Source organism: Canis lupus, unplaced genomic scaffold, assembly GCF_011100685.1.
Source record: "Canis lupus familiaris isolate Mischka breed German Shepherd unplaced genomic scaffold, alternate assembly UU_Cfam_GSD_1.0 chrUn_S1632H1823, whole genome shotgun sequence".
In the NCBI taxonomy this organism is placed as follows: Eukaryota; Metazoa; Chordata; class Mammalia; order Carnivora; family Canidae; genus Canis; species Canis lupus.
In genome coordinates this window covers 95,248-114,003 of record NW_023330475.1, presented here as the reverse complement: position 1 = coordinate 114,003, position 18,756 = coordinate 95,248, and the positions used below count along the sequence as shown (strand labels likewise).

Below are 18,756 nucleotides of genomic sequence, written 5' to 3'. Positions count from 1 at the left end.
GGAATTAAAAAGCAAAGCATATAACAACTGTGAAGGGAAGGAAAAACAAATAAGATGAAAACAGTTGCAGGAAATACAGACTCTTTTTTTTAATTTTTATTTATTTATGATAGTCACAGAGAGAAAGAGAGAGGCAGAGACATAGGCAGAGGGAGAAGCAGGCTCCATGCACCAGGAGCCCGATGTGGGATTCGATCCCGGGTTTCCAGGATCGCGCCCTGGGCCAAAGGCAGGCGCCAAACCGCAGCGCCACCCAGGGATCCCCGAAATACAGACTCTTAATGATAGGAAACAAAATGATGGTCGTTGGAGGCGGGGAGGTTAACAGAGGACCTGCATGAAGGAGGTCACGTGATGTCACGAGCACTGCTGTTATCTCCAACTGGTGAATCCCTGATTCTTCCTCTGAAAGTATAATACACTATCCGTTAATTAATTGGGTTTAAATTAAATTAAGTTAAAAAAATCCATTGTATCAGAGCACATTTCCTTCTGGACTCTCTGTTTTGCTCCTTCAGCTTATGCCCGAACCACCCCCCATGGGACTGGTTTGCCTAAGTAGGCTCCACGCACCGTCCATGGCCCAGCCCAGGGCTAGAACTCATGACCCCTGAGATCAGTACCGGAGGTGAGGTCAGGAGTCAGATGCTTAACCAACGGAGCCAGCTGGGGGCCCGAGAACCACACTGCTTTATCCTTTGTGTCTGTGACATCGTTTGAAATAGGAAAGTGCTGCGTCCCACTCTCTCCTGCTCCTCCAGTACTGATTTGCTGTCCGGGGTCATTTGTGGGGGCAGATTGATGTTATGGTTTTTTTTTTTTTTTTTTTTTTTTTTTTTGCTATTTCTAAGATATGCCACCATGATTTTGATAGGAATGACTTTGAAACTGAGGGTGGCTTCAGAAACTGTGGACATTTTCACAAGATGAGGCTCCCACCCCTCGAACCCAGGACGGCCTCCCAGAACAGAGCCATGTATGGCTCAGTGAACAAGTCTTGTGCTCCTATGGTTCAGTCTCATTATTTATTCTCCTTGATGCTCCTGAGAAGGGAGTCACGTCCTTCCTTTCCTTCCTGAGTGCTCATTGTCGGGACAGAGCAAGGCTACTCTGCTCTGTAGGGTCAGTTTGTGTCCGTGACTTTACTGAACTCACTCCTTAGTTCTAACAGGTTTTGGTGGAGGCTCCCAGGTTTCCTGTTTCCAGTATCGCGTCTTCAGCATATAGGGACAGTGTGACGTCCCCCTTCCAGGTGTGGAACCTTTTCTGTTTACAGCTTAATGTCCTAGAAAGCCCCACAATAGAATCAAAACTGAGCCCAGGCCAAGGGCAGGAAGCCCCTATTAGAATGAGAACAGAGCTCAATGCCCTTGAAGGCCCCATATAAAAATGTACACAGAACTTGAGGAATTGCTCTAGCCCTTCTGGAGGTCCCCGAGACAAGCCCTTAAACCTAAGCAAAAACTCACCTCGGGGTCGAAGTCCCTGCTCCGCACTGTCAGGTATACTTGGACACAAGCTCGAGCTTGTAAATAAACCCTCGTGTGTTTGCTTCGGTGTGGGCTTCTCCATGGTTTTTCGGATTCGCAATCTTGGGCACAACAGTCTGAGATAAAAAAAACAAAACCAAAAGCATTTCGGACGCGGGCAAAGTGAAAGCAGGGTTCTGAGAGATGCGCTTGGGGGCTCTTCTGTGGAGGGCTTGCAGACTGGGTGGTGGGATGCTTAGCCCCAGAACCAGAGGACCCAGTGTCCCCTCCCAAATCACGCCAAACAGCGCCAATCTCAGGGAGCACCACTGCGCCACCTGCTGGAGGCCAGAGGCGCTGAAGACCACCCCAACCCTGACACCGCAGGTGCATCTCCCAGGCAGATGTGCACCTGACAATCAGCACCATGGGCCATCCCCAGACCCCACACAGACCATTCGCTGCCACCAAGTTGTCAGACCCAAGAGGCTGCAGAGCTTCAGCGCTGCCTGGAAAGAAGGGTCTAGCTTCCTTTGTATTTTGTGCTTTATTTTCATTTATTTTTTTTATTCTATTTTATTAATTGCCTTATTTTATTTTTTATGTATGTACCTTATATATTTCTTATTTTTACTTTCATGGAACATTAATTGTGTTTGTTATTTTGGGATTTAGAATCTTTTTACAAGGAGGCCAAAATAATCTAGTGGTTTTTTTGGGGGAGGGCAGTTGTTATTGTTTTTCTTGGTTTTTCTTTTTCTTCCTACTTTCTTTTCTGGAAAATATAATGAGATCGAGAAATTCACCTCCATAAAATAACATGAGGTAGTATTCACAGCCATGAAGTCCATCAAAACAAATATATGATGTCTAAATACAGTTTAAAACAATGATTATAAAGATAGCAGCTGGGCTGGAAAAAGAGCACAGAAGAAAACTAGAGAATCCCTTACTGTAGAAATAAAAGAACTAAATTTTAGTCAGGCGAATGTTAAAAACAGTATAACTGAGATGCAGTCCCAAGTGGAAGCCTTAAAAACAAAGAAAGTTATGGACCACAGAGGCAGATTTAGGGAACTCAGCCACTTATTAAAACAATAACATTCATATCATAGGAGACTCAGAAGATGAAGAGAGAGAAAAGGTGGGCCTTACTCATCCAATAGAAACCACAAATACCCACCATTGCTTCAATGTGGATGTAACTGGAAGGTATTATGCTGAGTGAAGTAAGTCAATCAGAGAAGGACAAACATTGTATGTTCTCATTCACTTGGAGAATATAAATAATAGTGAAAGGGAATATAGGGGAAGGGAGAAGAAATGTGTGGGAAATATCAGAAAGGCAGACAGAACATAAAGACTCCTAACTCTAGGAAGCTAACTAGGGGTGATGGAAGGGGAGGAGGTCAGGGATCTGTATGAATGGGTGACGGGCACTGAGGGGGGCACTTGACGGGATGAGCACTGAGTGTTATTCTGTATGTTGTCAAATTGAACACCAATAAAAAGTGAATATATTATTTAAAAAAAAAGAAAGAGGGAAAGAAAGAAATAGTGGCACCTTGGTGGCTCAGTCAGTTAAGCTTCTACCTTAAGTCAGATCATGATCCAGGTCCCAATGTAGGCTCCCTGTTCAGCAGGGAACCTGCTTCTCCCTCTCCCTCTGCCCCTCTCACTCATGGTTTTTCTCTCCTCTCTCTCTCAAATAAATAAAAACATCTTTGAAAAAGAAACTAAAAAAAACAAAGCCACAAGAAGAGAAATCTCCCATGTAGAAGAATTTCAAACAATTTGTGCAGACATTCCACCCTCAAGTTGATGAGCATAGCTTCCCACTCTTACGTGTGGAATACACATAGTAACTTCCTTCTACAAAATATATTATGAAAAACTTAAAATAATAATGATAATAATAATAAGAAGAAGAAGGAGGAGGAGGAGGAGGAGGAGGAGGAGAAGAATCACTTAACTACGGAGAAAGATGACAAACACTACCTCAGCAAGATGATCAGATCGATACCAAGACTGATAAATCATGTTGAAAGTATCTATCCTTTATATGATATAATGAAAATGGCAGTATATCTTTGTATATAATCCACAAAAACAGTTCAATCATGAGATAAACGAAAGACATGTCTCAACTGAGGGAAATTTTCAAAATACTCTACTTCTCAAAGTATTCCAGTGCAACAACAAGGAAAGGCTGAAAGACTGTCACAATCCAGAGGAGCCTAAGAAAACAGGAGGACAAATGGAATGTGATATGAGGGATGGTAACTTAGCAAAAACTAAGGAAATCTGAATAAAGTATGGTCCTTGGTTAATGCAACTATTTTAATATTGATTCATTAGCTAATATTTGTACCATACTGATATAAGATATCAATAATTGGAGAAATTGAGTGCAAGTGCATGCGAATGCTCTGTACTATCTTCTCAATTTCCCTATAAATCTTTCTTTTTTTTCCTAATAAATAAGATTTATTTTGAAAATTGACTTAAATGAATCAGGCTCCAAGTGTGAAGACATTTTAAGAATAGTTAAATTAACTTTTGCCTTATTCTTAAAGACTTCCTTCGATGGGAACAAAGTAATAATTTTATATCAGAAGGAAAGAAAAACACTTATGAACACGTATAATGTCTCCTCAACCTGAAAAGCAGGAACGGATAATAAATAGCAAAAATCAGATAAAAAATACTTCTATTATAATAGACACCATATTGCAAGGGCATTTAAAATTAGCAATGCATAACATTTATTTCCTTGACATTTGTCTTCCAAAGAGTTCAAAGTGTTTCAGTGTCAGTTGAAACAGGGGAAGAATCTCAGGGAAGAATCCTTCACATAATAATAGGACCACTGGTAATAATATATCTCAGTTCTTTCCAAATCCATAAAGATGCAATTCCTGAGGAGTGACTGAGCTGTGAAGAAAGAGATGAGAAACCCTCATCCCTCTGAATTACTTGTGTCAGAATATTTTAACCATAGTACTACGGATAGTAGTAAATTATCCTTATTAACAGGAAATACGTCTCAGATTGGAATCTGAGCAATCAGAAGGGCAGAGAAAAAACACTTTGAATCGCTCTTCATCTTATAAAGAGAAAGGACAGCTTTTTTATGTACGAAGTCAGTTGTCAAGATAGCCTTAGGGAATAAGATTCTGCAGCATCGAATCCCGCTGCACAGCTGGGACGCCCACGCCCCAGGTCTTCCTGATCCCAAATCCCTGGGCCTGTCCCCCACACAGGCTGCCAGGCTGAGGTCATTTGCAATTGCTCTCTTAGGAGCTCCGGGGAAGGGGGAAGGAGCTAGATAGGATGGGAAGGGATGCAAGGAGGCCAAGAAAATGAAGGCCTTTCCACTTTAAGTTCAGCGTTCGAACACGTCCAGCCATCCCAGGCCCCCGTGAAGAAGAGATGAAATTTACATTACTTCATTTACAGGAAAAAAACAAAAGTTTACAGCTTAATGCCCTGGAAAGCCCCACAATAGAATAAGAACTGAGCCCACGCCAAGGGCTGAAAGCGCCTATTAGAATGAGAACAGAGCTCAATGCCCTTGAAGGCCCCATATCAAAATGTAAACACAACTTGAGGAATTGCTCCAGCCCTTTTGGAGGTCCCCAAGACAAGCCCTTAAAAGCAAAACACCACCTTGGGGTCCAAGTCCCTGCTCTGCTGTGTCGGGTGTACTTGGACGCAAGCTCGAGTTTGGAAATTAACCCTTGTGTGTTTGCATCAGTGTCAGCTCCGTAGTGGTTTCTCGGATTCACAATCTTGGGCACAACACCCCCATGTCCCCTCCCACCTGGGCTGAACCACTATCCCCTCCCATCCAGGCTGACACTCAGTCACCTCCCCGCCCACAACAGCTGGGCACAGGCCCTCACACAGGTGTCACGGGCACGGTGGACCCTTTCATCATGCCTGGCCTCCCAGAGGAAAGAAAGAGGTTTCGGCAGGACACACTCCCATGGTGGCCCCAGGGCTCCCTGCCCAGCACAGCAGCTCGTGACAGGTTGGGGTCTGTGTCCCTGACGCCTGCTCCTCCTCCCCGGGTTTCCCACAGGAAATGAAGGAGGAGGCCCTGGTCTCCTCCAGGGACATCTTGGAGGTAGACTTGGATGTCACCAGGATGTTCGGCAGCCACACCATATTTTGGGATGGCTAGGGGGTCGGGTGAGGCTGCTGGGCCAGGGGTCTTCGGGACACCAAGGGAGGCCCGGGGCCTTCTGGGTAGGGAAAACGGGGCTACTGAGGCCGGGGGAGCAATAGCAGCCAACAACACACTGCTCCATGGTAGGATGCTGGGGCTGACACCCGTGACCACACTCCCGGTGCCTCGGGGATGAGGAGGCCACTAGGATGGGGCCTCCAGGGGTAGCCATGGGAGCTGAAGACCAAAGAGGAGAGGGACGGCTCCCTGAGAAGCAGGGGATGGGGTGGGGGATGTGGGGGCAGGAACTGGACCTGGGGGCCAGGCTGCATAGCCACGGCTGGAGCAGGACCACATCGATCCCATGAGGGTCGGACGGGTCAGAGTGACACCCACTCTCGGTGCTTTATATTATTCTAAATTTTATGCATTTAATTTGAGACAATTTGCAATTTGAAAGCATATATAGTAAAATGACCCCCAGAAAATGCCCCCGGTCCAGCCAGGGCCCTGCAATGACCACACGGAGCCCCAGGGGCAGGTGTCACTGCAAACCCCAGACTAGTCGCCTTTAACTGTAGATGTCTCCTTAGCATCATAGAGGAAGGAGATTTCCTGTGTCCGCAGGCCCCCCACGACATCCCCCACATTTCCCACTCTCACACCATCCTCCTACATCATCATCCCCAATGGTATCCCACCTACACATCCCCCTCACACCCACACAGCCCCACACAATCCGCACTCACACTATACCCCAACACCATCACCCCTACACAATCCCCCACACTCCACCACCATCATACCCCTGCCCCCACACCATCCACCACCACACCATTGGCCCCCAGCAATGACCCAATGCAGGTGCCCCCTGTGGGACATGCTCAGCCTCCCCGGGGTTCTCTGGATACCCTAATCCCATCAGAAGCCCGGGTGTCCCATAGAGTACTCAGGGGTTGCAGGGAGGAGGGAAGACAGGAAGCCCCCGACAGGGTGGGTGCAGTTGAGTGATGCAGAGGACCCACTGTGCCCTGCCTCCACCCACTGTCCCTCATTTAGGGCAGTAAACACTGCACAGGACACCAGTCCCTAACCCATGGGGATCTGGGCTGGCCTGGCCCTGGGCTCTGTGAGGGCTGGGGTGATTTGAGCCCCCAACACAGGCCCAACACAAAGACTAATGGGATCCAGCACACACAGCCCTGGATAGCCCTGGATTCTGGCCCCAGGCTGAGCCAGCCCTCTCACAGCTGGATGGTGGGCCCCACCTGCACCCACACCAGGAGGCTGGCTCCTACAGGTGCTGGGGCCCCAGGGAGCCTGAGGCCAGGGTCCAGCTGCCCTGCGGAGACCCAGCACAGAAGCCCATGAGCTGCAGGTCCAGGTCAGGTCAGCTCTGCTGTCCTCAGAACCGTCTCTCAGACTGAAACCTCAGGACACACGCCCCCACCCAGAGTCCACACATGCTTCCAGGTGGGGGACTCCGGCATCCGTCCCCAACCCATGTCATTCTTGCCCTTCCCTAAGGGACAGAAAGGTCTCCATCCCCAGGGGAAGGCGTGCACCCTCGGCTCTGAGCCCGTTTACTGTAGAAAGTCAATAAAGTGTTGTGGTGTGAAAATGCACAGCCAGCCCACTTCTGTGTCTCCCAGAACACTGTTCACGGGGCATGGAGAGACCCCCAGAGAGGAGGAGGGGGTACCACCTAGGCCCCACAAGCCCCTGCAGGGGCGCCGCCAGGAACACCCGGCTGACGTCCCCACGTGCCTTCCACGGGTGGCCAGATGCCGGGGTCAGGACCCAACGGACTTTACTGGGACTCAGGCTGTGCCCCGCGGGCCAGGAGGGCCTGGGACAGAGTGACACCAGGAAGCCTCAGGTCACCAGGGTCTATGCAAAGCGACCCAGAGGTCTGTGCTCCCTCTTTCCAGGAGGCCGTGGCTGGCCGGGTACGGGGCACTTCCTCCCCTCCCCGCATCCCTGTGCCTGTGTGGCTGGGGCAGAGAGGGCCTGCCGGGCGGTCAGCATGGTCCTAGAAGGGATGTTAAGGACAGTACGCCTTTGAGTTGTGCCCAAGATTGTGAATCCGAGAATCCACTGAGGAGCCAACACCGATGCAAACTCCCAAGGGTTCCTTACAATCTGGAGCTTGTGTCCTAGTGCACCCGACACAGCGGAGCAGGGATTTGGACCCTGAGACTAAGAGGAGTAGCAGCTTTATAGGGGCCATTGGCCCATGGGATACACAGAAAGTTGCACAGTCGTGTCGGTCCACATGCAGGTGGCCGATTGAATTACACCTTACCCTATAGGATCCACTTGACCTGGCCTATTTCTTTGGTCAGAATCGGCGTGCAGTTTTGGTGGGCACAAAGCAGGGTTACATTGTTATGAGCCGATTTACGATTACGGTGTGCCCAGCGGCTTGACTGGGTTGGGGCAATGCCTTAAGACATAAGCAGGTCATGTGGGGGTCATAGGGGAGGTGGCGGTTGTAGCACAAAATGGAATCAGTCCTGCTCTGCTTGTCCAGGGGTAGGCGATTTTTGATAAATTTCCTGGGCCCCACACTTGCAGATCATGCACCTGGGCCACCCTCACCAGGTGGACTCACTGTGCATACCTTGTGGTGCTGGATCTCTCACACCAGTGTGTAGAGGGCACCCTCCTCGCCCTAGTGAGTAGGGGCTGGGTGAGCATGGGGCTTGGCCCGAAGGCCAGGCAGCAGAGGACCGAGGAACACCAGCCCCATCACCACCCCTACTCCCACACACAGGCTGCCCCATGGCTCCCTGTAATGGGCACCCGGCACCTCTGGAGATCCACCTAGTGTGGCCCCGAGGTCCGGCTCCCTGCTGGAGAGGCATCGGGGAGAAGAGAAGCAGGCGGCGCTTGGGGAGACCCACTGCCGGACATTGGATTGTGGCCGAGCCAGACCTTCCACCTCAGCTGACCCTCCAGCTGAAATTCACCTCAGGAGCGAGCCCTGGGTCAGCCAGGAGAGCCCAGCTAGCCACCCAGCATCAGCACCAGAAATGATGTTGTACCAACCATTTCGGCATTTGGGTGACCCAGCCGGAAGATCTGATAGCTGCATGTGACAGCTTCATGTGATAGACACACACACACCCCACAACCAACAAAAGTCAGAATCCCCCCAATGTTGTCAAACAGCAGCTGGATGGTTACATACACGACGCCGTGGTCCCCAATAGGATACCTGGAAGATGCTATAAACCATGACTGCAGAGGTGCTGGAGGCACGGAGATGTGCCTGCTGTGTTCCAAAAAGGAGTGCAGAGGTGCAGGAAGCATCCTACAGAGGGGGGGGGCCCTCCTAGGAAAGGACACCAGGACCCTGTGAAGCCCACGGATGGTGAAATCATTCCTCTTCTCTTTCAGCTTCTGCTTTTCCTACTAAATGCCATTTTCCACAATCATAATAGCAAAAATTTATTTTATGTTTTCATATTTCTTTTTATTGGAGTCCAATTTGTATGAATTCTTGCTTCAGCAAGGGTGTCATTCAGGATAGAAAGAGAGAGAAAGATTTTCCCAGACAGGCAAAGTATAAAGGAGTTCATGACCACTAAACCAGTCCAGTAAGGAATTTTCAGAGGGACCATTCTAGTGGGGGAAAAAAGAGACCAAAATCAACAAAGACTAGAAAGGACCAGAGAACGTCATCAGAAACACCAACTCTACTGGTAACACAAAGGCACAAAGTTCATATTTTGAATAAGCACTCTGAATGCTGATACTAAATGCTCCAATCAAAAGATATAGGGTATCAGAGTGCCTTAAAAAACAAGATCCGGGATGCCTGGGTGGCTCAGGGTTTGAGCCTCTGCCTTTGAATCAGGATGTGATCCTAGAGTCTGGGATCGAGTCCCATATTGGGCTCCTGGTGGGAAGCCTGCTTCTCTCTGGGCCTAATTTTCTGCCTCTCTCTCTCTCTCTCTCTCTCTCTCTCATGCTCTCAAAAATAAACTCGTCATTAAAAAAACAAGGTCCATAGGTATGCTGCCTACTAGATGCTCACCTTAGACCTATAGACACCAGCAGATTGAAAGTCAGGGATGGAAAATCATCTATCACGCTAATGGTTATGAAAAGAAAGCTGGAGGACCAATGCTTATATTAGAAAAACTAGATTTGAAACCAAACCCTGGGGGACACCTGGTGGCTCAGTGGTTGAGCATCTGCCTTTGGCTCAGGGTGTGTTCCTGGGATCCCAGGATCGAGTCCCACATCGGCATCCCTTTGGGGAGCCTTTCTCTCCCTCTGCCTATGTTTCTGCCTCTGCTTCTCTGTGTATCTCTCATGAATAAATAAATTAAATATTCAATCTCAAAAAAGAAAGAACAAATACTATAAGAAGTGATGAAGAAGGGCATTATTTCATAGTTAAAAAGACTCTCTATCAGGATCAAACAACTAAATATTTATGCTGCCAACATGGGAGTACCTAAATATGGAAAACAATTACCAACAAATGTACAGGAACTCACTGATAATAATACAATGACGGGATTTTAACACCCACCCACTTATGGCAATGGACCGATTGTCTATGCAGGAAATCAACAGGGGAACAATAGCCTTGACACACTGGACCACAGGGACCCAACAGATAGTCTGAACATTTCTTCCTAAAGCAGAATACACATTACTTTCTTTTTTTTTTAAAGATTTTATTTATTTATTCATGATAGTCACACAGAGAGAGAGAGAGGCAGAGACATAGGCAGAGGGAGAAGCAGGCTCCAAGCAGGGAGCCCGATGTGGGATTTGATCCCGGGTCTCCAGGATTGCGCCCTGGGCCAAAGGCAGGCGCCAAACTGCTGCGCCACCCAGTGATCCCAGAATACACATTCCTTTCAAGTGCACATGGGACATTCTCCAGAACAGATCATATCATAGGCCACAAATCAGCCCTCAACAGGTACAACAGGTTCAAGAAGTTTGATATCACACCCTGTATATTTTTTTTAATTTTTATTTATTTATGATAGTCACACAGGGAGAGAGAGAGGCAGAGACATAGGCAGAGGGAGAAGCAGGCTCCATGCACCGGGAGCCTGACGTGGGATTCGATCCTGGGTCTCCAGGATCGCGCCCTGGGCCAAAGGCAGGCGCCAAACCGCTGCGCCACCCAGGGATCCCCACCCTGTATATTTTTGACCACGATGCTATGAAACTTGAAGTCGGCAGTAAGAAAAAATTTGGACAGACCAAAAATACGTGGAGATTATGAACATCCTACTAGAGAATGAATGGAGCAACCAGGAAATTAAAGAGGAAATTTAAAACAAATGAAAATGAAAACATGTTTCTCCAAACCTCTGGGATGTAGCAAAGGCAGTCCAAAGAGGGAAGTACATAGCAATACAGGCTTACCTCAGGAAACAAGAAGTCTGGGATCCCTGGATGGTGCAGCGGTTTGGCGCCTGCCTTTGGCCCAGGGCGCGATCCTGGAGACCCGGGAACGAATCCCACATCGGGCTCTTGGTGCATGTAGCCTCCTTCTCCCTCTGCCTATGTCTCTGCCTCTCTCTCTCTCTGAGACTATCATAAATAAATAAAAATTAAATAAAATGTTTAAAAAAAAGGAAACAAGAAGTCTCTAATACACAACCTAACCCTACACCTAAAGGAGCTGGAAAAGGCATAGCAAACAAAGCCTAAAGCCTACAGAAGAAGGGAAAAAATTAAGATGAGAGCAGAAATAAACAATACAGAAATAAAAAAACAGTAGAATGGAATAACGAAACTAAGAACCGGTTCTTCAAAATAATTAATAAAATGGATCAAGCCCTATCCAGGCTTATGAATGAGAAAAGACCTAAATAAATAAAATCACAAATGAGAGAAGAGTGATCACAATCAACACCAGAAAAATAAGACAATTATAAGGGAATACTATGAAAGAATATATGTTAACAAACTGGGAGACCTGGAAGAAATGGACAAATCCCTAGAAATGTGCAAATGAGCAAAACTGAAATAGGAAGAAATAGAAAATGTGAACATACCCATAACTAGCAAAGGAATTGAATCAGCAAGGCACCTGGGTGCCTCAGTGGTTGAGCATGTGCTTTGGCTCAGGTCATGATCCTGGGGTCCTGGGGAATCAAGTCCCACATCAGGCTCCCCGCATGGAGCCTCATGTTCCCTGTGCCTATACCTCTGCATCTCTGTGTCTCGCATGAATACATAAATAAAATCTTTAAAAAAGAAAAAAGATAAAAAGATGAGAAAGGACCCAAATAAAATCAGAAATGAGAAAAGAGAAATAAAAACCAACACTAGAGAAATACAAAAGATTATAAGAGAATATGATGAAAAATTATATGCCAGCAACCTAGAACCTGGAAGAAATAGATCAATTCCTGGAAATATATAACATAGCAAAAATTAAAAATGAAGAAATAAGAAATTTGAACAGACAGTTAACCAGCAAAGAAATTGAATCAGCAATCAGGAATCTCCCAACAGGAGATGCTTAGATCAATAGAACAGAATGGAAAGCCAAAACAAGATACAAACATGTATCTATGACCCATAATGGACAACAAGGCAGGAAGGAATATCCAATGGCAGAAAGACAGTCTCTTCAACAAACCCTAACCCTGACTGCAGGATAAGAACAAATGGTGTTGGGAAAACCAGGCAGCCACATGCAGAAGAATGAAACTGGACCACTTTCTTACACCATATATATAAAAAATAAATTCAAAATGGATGAAAGACCTAAATGTGAGACCAAAAAACATATAAAGAAGAAAAGATAGGCAGCAATGACTTTGACATTGGCCATTGGATCTTCTTTCTAGATATGCCTCTGAGGTGAGGGAAACAAAAGCAAATATCCTATTGTGACTTCATCAAATTGAAAAGCTTCTGCAAAGTGAAGGAAAGAACCAAAGCTAAAAGGCAACATACAGGAGCAGGGGCAAGATGGCGGAAGAGTAGGGTCCCCAAGTCACCTGTCCCCTCCAAATTACCTAGATAACCTTCAAATCATCCTGAAAATCTTCGAATTCTGCCTGAGATTTAAAGACAGACCAGCTGGAATGCTACAGTGAGAAAAGTTCGCGCTTCTATCAAGGTAGGATGACAGGGGGGAAAAAGAAATAAAGAAACAAAAGGCATCCAAGGGGAGGGGCCCCACGAGGAGCCGGGCTAAGGCCAGGCGGTGTGCCCCCTGGTCAGGAGAGCTTTGTCCCAGAGAAGCAGGATCTGCACCAATCTTCCTGGGCAGAATGGCGCCCACAGGGATTCAGAGCAGGACCCCAGGAGGGCGGGGATACCCACGGGCTCCCTGGGACACTAAGAGACACCTGCACTCCCAGGAGAGTGCACCAAGCTCCCTAAGTGCTGCAGGGCACGTGCACTGACTTGGGAGCAGCTCAGAGGGGTTCGGGCAGGGCTCTGCGTGGAGCAGGTTGCATGCCCCGGGAGCAGCTTGGTGGCAGTGCCTCAAGCAGAGGAAGTGGCTCCGTGCAGAGGGGGCTGTGCGGCTCCGGAAGCAACTCGGAGGTGCTCAGGCGGCGGCTCCCTGAGGGGGCTGCCCGACCAGGAGCAGCTCAGAGGGGCTGGGCGGCAGCTCCGGGGAGAGGCGGCTGCGCAGACAGGAGCGTGAATCCAACAGCGCAGGCCCCAGAGCACAGGGCGCCAGGACACAGCCCAGGATTAGGCCTCCCCGGGGACAGGCAGAGGCCCGGATGGCCCAGGACAGCAAGGACGCTCCTGCCCAGAGCTGAGCAGATCAGCGGTCCCGCCCCAGAGCCTCCAGGCCCTGCAGATGGACTGCTCTGGAGTTACTGTGGGTGCTGAATACAGGTATCCAGAGCTGGCCGCTGCCACTGGGGTTGTTCCTCCAGAGGCCTCACGGGGTAAACTACGCCCACTGAGCCCTGCACCAGGCAGTGGACAGAGCAGCTCCCCCAAGTGCTAACATCTGAAAATCAGCACAACAGGCCCCGCCCCAGAAGTCCAGCTAGACGGACAAGTTCCAGGGGAAGTCAAGGGACTTAAAGTATACAGAATCAGAAGATACTCCCCCATGTTTTATTTTTTTATTTCTGATTGCTTCGCCCTCCCTTTTTCCCCCTTCTTTCTTTTCTTTCTCTTTTATTCTCTTTTTCCTTCTATCTTCCTTTATTCTTTTTTCTTTTTCTCTTTTCTTTCCTTCTTTCTCTCCTCTCTTTTTCTCCTTTTCCCAATACAATTTGTTTTTGGCCACTGCACTGAGCAAAATGACTAGAAGGAGAAGCTCACCTCAAAAGAAAGAATCAGAAACAGTCCTCTCTCACACAGAGTTACAAAATCTGGATTACAATTCAATGTCAGAAAGCCAATTCAGAAGCACTATTATACAGCTACTGGTGGCTCTAGAATAAAGCATAAAGGACTCAAGAGACTTCATGACTGCAGAATTTAAATCCAATCAGGCAGAAAGTAAAAATCAATTGAATGAGATGCAATCCAAACTAGAAGTCCTAACGACGAGGGTTAACAAGGTAGAAGAACGAGGGAGTGACATAGAAGACAAGTTGATGGCAAAGAGGGAAACTGAGGAAAAAAGAGACAGACAATTAAAAGACCAGGAAGACAGATTAAGGGAAATAAACGACAGCCTGAGGAAGAAAACCTACGTGTAATTGGGGTTCCCGAGGGCGCCAAAATGGACAGAGGGCCAGAATAAGTATTTGAACAAATCCTAGCTGAAAACTTTCCTAATCTGGGAAGGGAAACAGGCATTCAGATCCAGGAAATAGAGAGATTCCCCCCTAAAATCAATAAAAACCATCCAACACCTCGACATTTAATAGTGAAGCTTGCAAATTCCAAAGATAAAGAGAAGATCCTTAAAGCAGCAAGAGACAAGAAATCCCTGACCTTTATGGGGAGGAGCATTAGGGTAACAGCAGACGTCTCCACAGCGACCTGGCACCCCAGAAAGGGCTGGCAGGATATATTCAGGGTCCTCAATGAGAAGAACATGCAACCAAGAATACTTTATCCAGCAAGGCTCTCATTCAAAATGGAAGGAGAGATAAAGAGCTTCCAAGACAGGCAGGAACTGAAAGAATATGTGACCTCCAAACCAGCTCTGCAAGAAATTTTAAGGGGGACTCTTAAAATTCCCCTTTAAGAAGAAGTTCAGTGGAACAATCCACAAAAACAAGAACTGAATAGATATCATGATGACACTAAACTCATATCTATCGATAGTAACTCTGAACATGAACGGGCTTAATGACCGCATCAAAAGGCCCAGGGTTTCAGACTGGATAAAAAAGCAGGACCCATCTATTTGCTGCCTACGAGAGACTCATTTTAGACAGAAGGACACCTACAATCTGAAAATTAAATGTTGGAGAACCATTTACCATTCAAATGTTCCTCAAAAGAAAGCAGGGGTAGCCATCCTTATATCAGATAAACTAAAATTTACCCCGAAGAATGTAGTGAGAGATGAAGAGGAACACTAAATCATACTTAAGGGATCTATCCAACAAGAGGACTTAACAATCCTCAATATATGCCCCGAATATGGGAGCTGCCAAATACTTAAACCAATTAATAACCAAAGTAAAGAAATACTTAGATAATAATTATCTTATACTTGGTGACTTCAATCTAGCTCTTTCTACCCTCGATAGGTCTTCTAAGCACAACATCTCCAAAGAAACGAGAGCTTTAAATGATACACTGGACCAGATGGATTTCACAGAAATCTACAGAACTTTACATCCAAACTCAACTGAATGCACATTCTTCTCAAGTGCACATGGAGCTTTCTCCAGAATAGACCACATACTGGGTCACAAATAGGGTCTGAACCGATACCAAACGATTGGGATCGTCCCCTGCATATTCTCAGACCATAATGCCTTGGAATTAGAACTAAATCATAACAAGAAGTTTGGAAGGAGCTCAAACACGTGGAGGTGAAGGATCATCCTGCTAAAAGATGAAAGGGTCAACCAGGAAATTAAGGAAGTATTAAAAAGATTCATGGAAACTAATGAGAATGAACATACAACCATTAAAATCTTTGGCATGCAGCAAAAGCAGTCCTAAGGGGGAAATACATCACAATATAAGCATCTATTCCAAAACGGGAAACTACTCAAATACAAAAGCTAACCTTACACATAAAGAGGCTAGAGCAAAAAAAAAGCAGATAGATCCTACACCCAACAGAAGAATAGAGTTAATTAACATTCGAGCAGAACTCAAGGAAATCGAGACCAGAAGAACTGTGGAACAGATCAACGGAAGGAGGAGTTGGTTCGTTGAACGAATTAATAAGATAGATAAACCATTAGCCAACCTTATTAAAAAGAAGAGAGAGAATATTCAAATTAATAAAATCATGAATGAGAAAGGAGAGGTCACTACCAACACCAAGGAAATACAAACGATTTTAAAAACATATTATGAACAGCCATACACCAATAAATTAGGCAATCTAGAAGAAATGGACGCATTCCTGGAAAGCCAGAAACTGCCAGAACTGGAACAGGAAGAAATACAAAACCTGAACAGGCCAAAAACCAGGGAGGAAATTGAAGCAGTCATTCCAAAACCTCCCAGGACACAAACGTCCAGGGCCAGATGGCTTCCCAGGGGAATTCTATCAAACGTTTAAAGAAGAAACCATACCTATCCTACTAAAGATGTTTGGAAAGTTAGAAAGAGATAGAGTACTTCCAAATTCGTTCCATGAGGCCAGCATCACCTTAACTCCAAAACCAGACAAAGACCCCACCAAAAAGGAGAATTACAGACCAATAGCCATGATGAACATGGATGCAAAAATTCTCAACAAGATACTAGCCAATAGGATCCAAAAGTACATTAAGAAAATTATTCACCATGACCAAGTAGGATTTATCCTCGGAACACAGGCTGGTTCAACACTCGTCAAACAATCAATGTGATTCATCATATCAGCAAGAGACAAACCAAGAACCATATGATCCTCTCATTAGATGCAGAGAAAGCATTTGACAAAATAGAGCATCCATTCCTGATCAAAACACTTCAGAGCATAGGGAGAGAAGGAACATTTCTCATCATCTTAAAAGCAATCTAGGAAAAGCCCACAGCAAATATCATTCTCAGTGGGGCCGCACTGGAGGCCTTTCCCCAAAGATCAGGAACAAGACAGGGATGTCCACTCTCCCACTGCTATTCAACATAGTACTGGAAGTCCCAGCCTCAGCAGACAGCAAAAAGACATCAAAGGCATTCAAATTGGCAAAGAAGTAGTCAAACACTCCCTCTTCTCAGATGACATAATACTTTACCTAGAAAACCCAAAAGCCCCCACCCCAAGATTGCTAGAACACATACAGCAATTTGGTAGCGTTGCAAGATAAAAAATCAATGCCCAGAAATCAATGGCATTTCTATACACTGACAATGAGACTGAAGAAAGAGAAATTAAGGAGTCAATTTCATTTACAATTGCACCAAAAAGCTTAAGATACCTAGGAATAAACCTAACCAAGGAGGTAAAGGATATACCCTAAAAACAATAGAACACTTCTGAAAGAAATTGAGGAAGACACAAAGAGATGGAAAAATATTCCATGCTCATGGATTGGCAGAATTATCATTGTGAAAATGTCAATGGTACCCAGGCAATGAACACGTTTAATGCAAACCCTATCAAAATACCATGGACTTTCTTCAGAGAGTTAGAACAAATTATTTAAGATTTGTGTGGAATCAGAAAAGACCCCGAATAGCCAGGGGAATTTAAAAAAGACAACCTTATATGGGGGCATCACAATGCCAGATTTCAGGGTGTACTACAAAGCTGTGGTCATCAAGACAGTGTGGTACTGGCACAAAAACAGACAAATAGATCAATGGAACAGAATAGAGAACCCAGAAGTGGACCTTGAACTTTATGGTCAACTAATATTCGATAAAGGAGGAAAGACTATCCATTGGAAGAAAGACAGTCTCTTCAATAAATGGGGCTGGGAAAATGGACATCCACATGCAGAAGAATGAAATGAGACCACTCTCTTTCACCATACACAAAGATAATCTGAAAATGGATGAAAGATCTAAATGTGAGACAAGAGTCCATCAAAATCCTAGAGGAGAACACAGGCAACACCCTTTTTGAACTTGGCCACAGTAACTTCTTGCAAGATACATCCACGAAGGCAAAAGAAACAAAAGCAAAAATGAACTGTTGTGATTTCATCAAGATAAGAAGCTTTTGCACAGCAAAGGATACAGTCAACAAAACTAAAAGACAACCTACAGAATGGGAGAAGATATTTGCAAATGATGTATCAGATAAAGGGCTAGTTTCAAAGACCTATAAAGAACTTCTTAAAATCAACACTAAAGAGACAAAGAATCCAATCATGAAATGGGCAAAAGACATGAACAGAAATCTCACAGAGGGAGACACTGACATGGCCAACATGCACATGAGAAAATGCTCTGCATCACTTGCCTCAGGGAAATAGAAATCAAAACTACAATGAGATACCACCTCACACCAGTGAGAATAGGGAAAATTAACAAGGCCGGAAACCACAAATGTTGGAGAGGATGCGGAGAAAAGGGAACCCTCTTACACTGTTGGTGGGAATGTGAACTGGTGCAGCCACTCCGGAAAACTGTGTGGAGGTTCCACAAAGTGTTAAAAATAGACCTGCCCTATGACCCAGAAATTGCACTCTTCCCTATTTACCCAAAATATTCAGATGCAATGAAATGCCGGGACACCTGTACCCCGATGTTTTTACCAGGAATGTCCACAATAGTGACACTGTGGACGGAGTCCATTGAAAGATGAATGAATAAAGAAGATGTGGTTTATGTATACAATGGAATATTCCTCAGCCATTAGAAACGACAAATACCCACCATTTGCTTCAACGTGGATGGAACCGGAAGGTATTATGCTGAGTGAAGTAAGTCAATCGGAGAAGGACAAATGTATGTTGTCATTCAATACGTTAATATAAATAATAGTGAAAAGGAAAATAAGGGAATGGAGAAGAAATGTGTGGGAAATATCAGAAATGGAGACAGAACATAAAGACTCCTAACTCTGAGAAAGTAACTAGG

At 45.7% G+C, this 18,756-nt stretch overlaps 1 protein-coding gene across 16 annotated transcripts in view; it reads right to left on the bottom strand.

Moving 5' to 3' along the window:
* The window catches only part of LOC119878447, a 94,361-nt gene that overhangs the window by 39,025 nt on the left and 36,580 nt on the right, over positions 1–18,756 (bottom strand). For 6 of the 16 annotated variants that reach the window (XR_005386922.1, XR_005386919.1, XR_005386923.1 and 3 more), the window contains one exon: positions 1,470–1,606. Coding sequence is in view for 1 of the 16 variants with exons in the window: in XM_038589079.1 (XP_038445007.1) it covers positions 1,470–1,606 (137 nt within the window). In the remaining 15 variants the exon portion in view is untranslated. Of the gene's footprint in view, positions 1–333; positions 406–810; positions 1,341–1,469; positions 1,607–5,374; positions 5,399–7,945; positions 8,065–11,040; positions 11,102–11,319; positions 11,332–18,756 lie in introns of those variants that run through there. The other 10 variants (XR_005386912.1, XR_005386910.1, XR_005386913.1 and 7 more) reach the window with 6 other exon arrangements.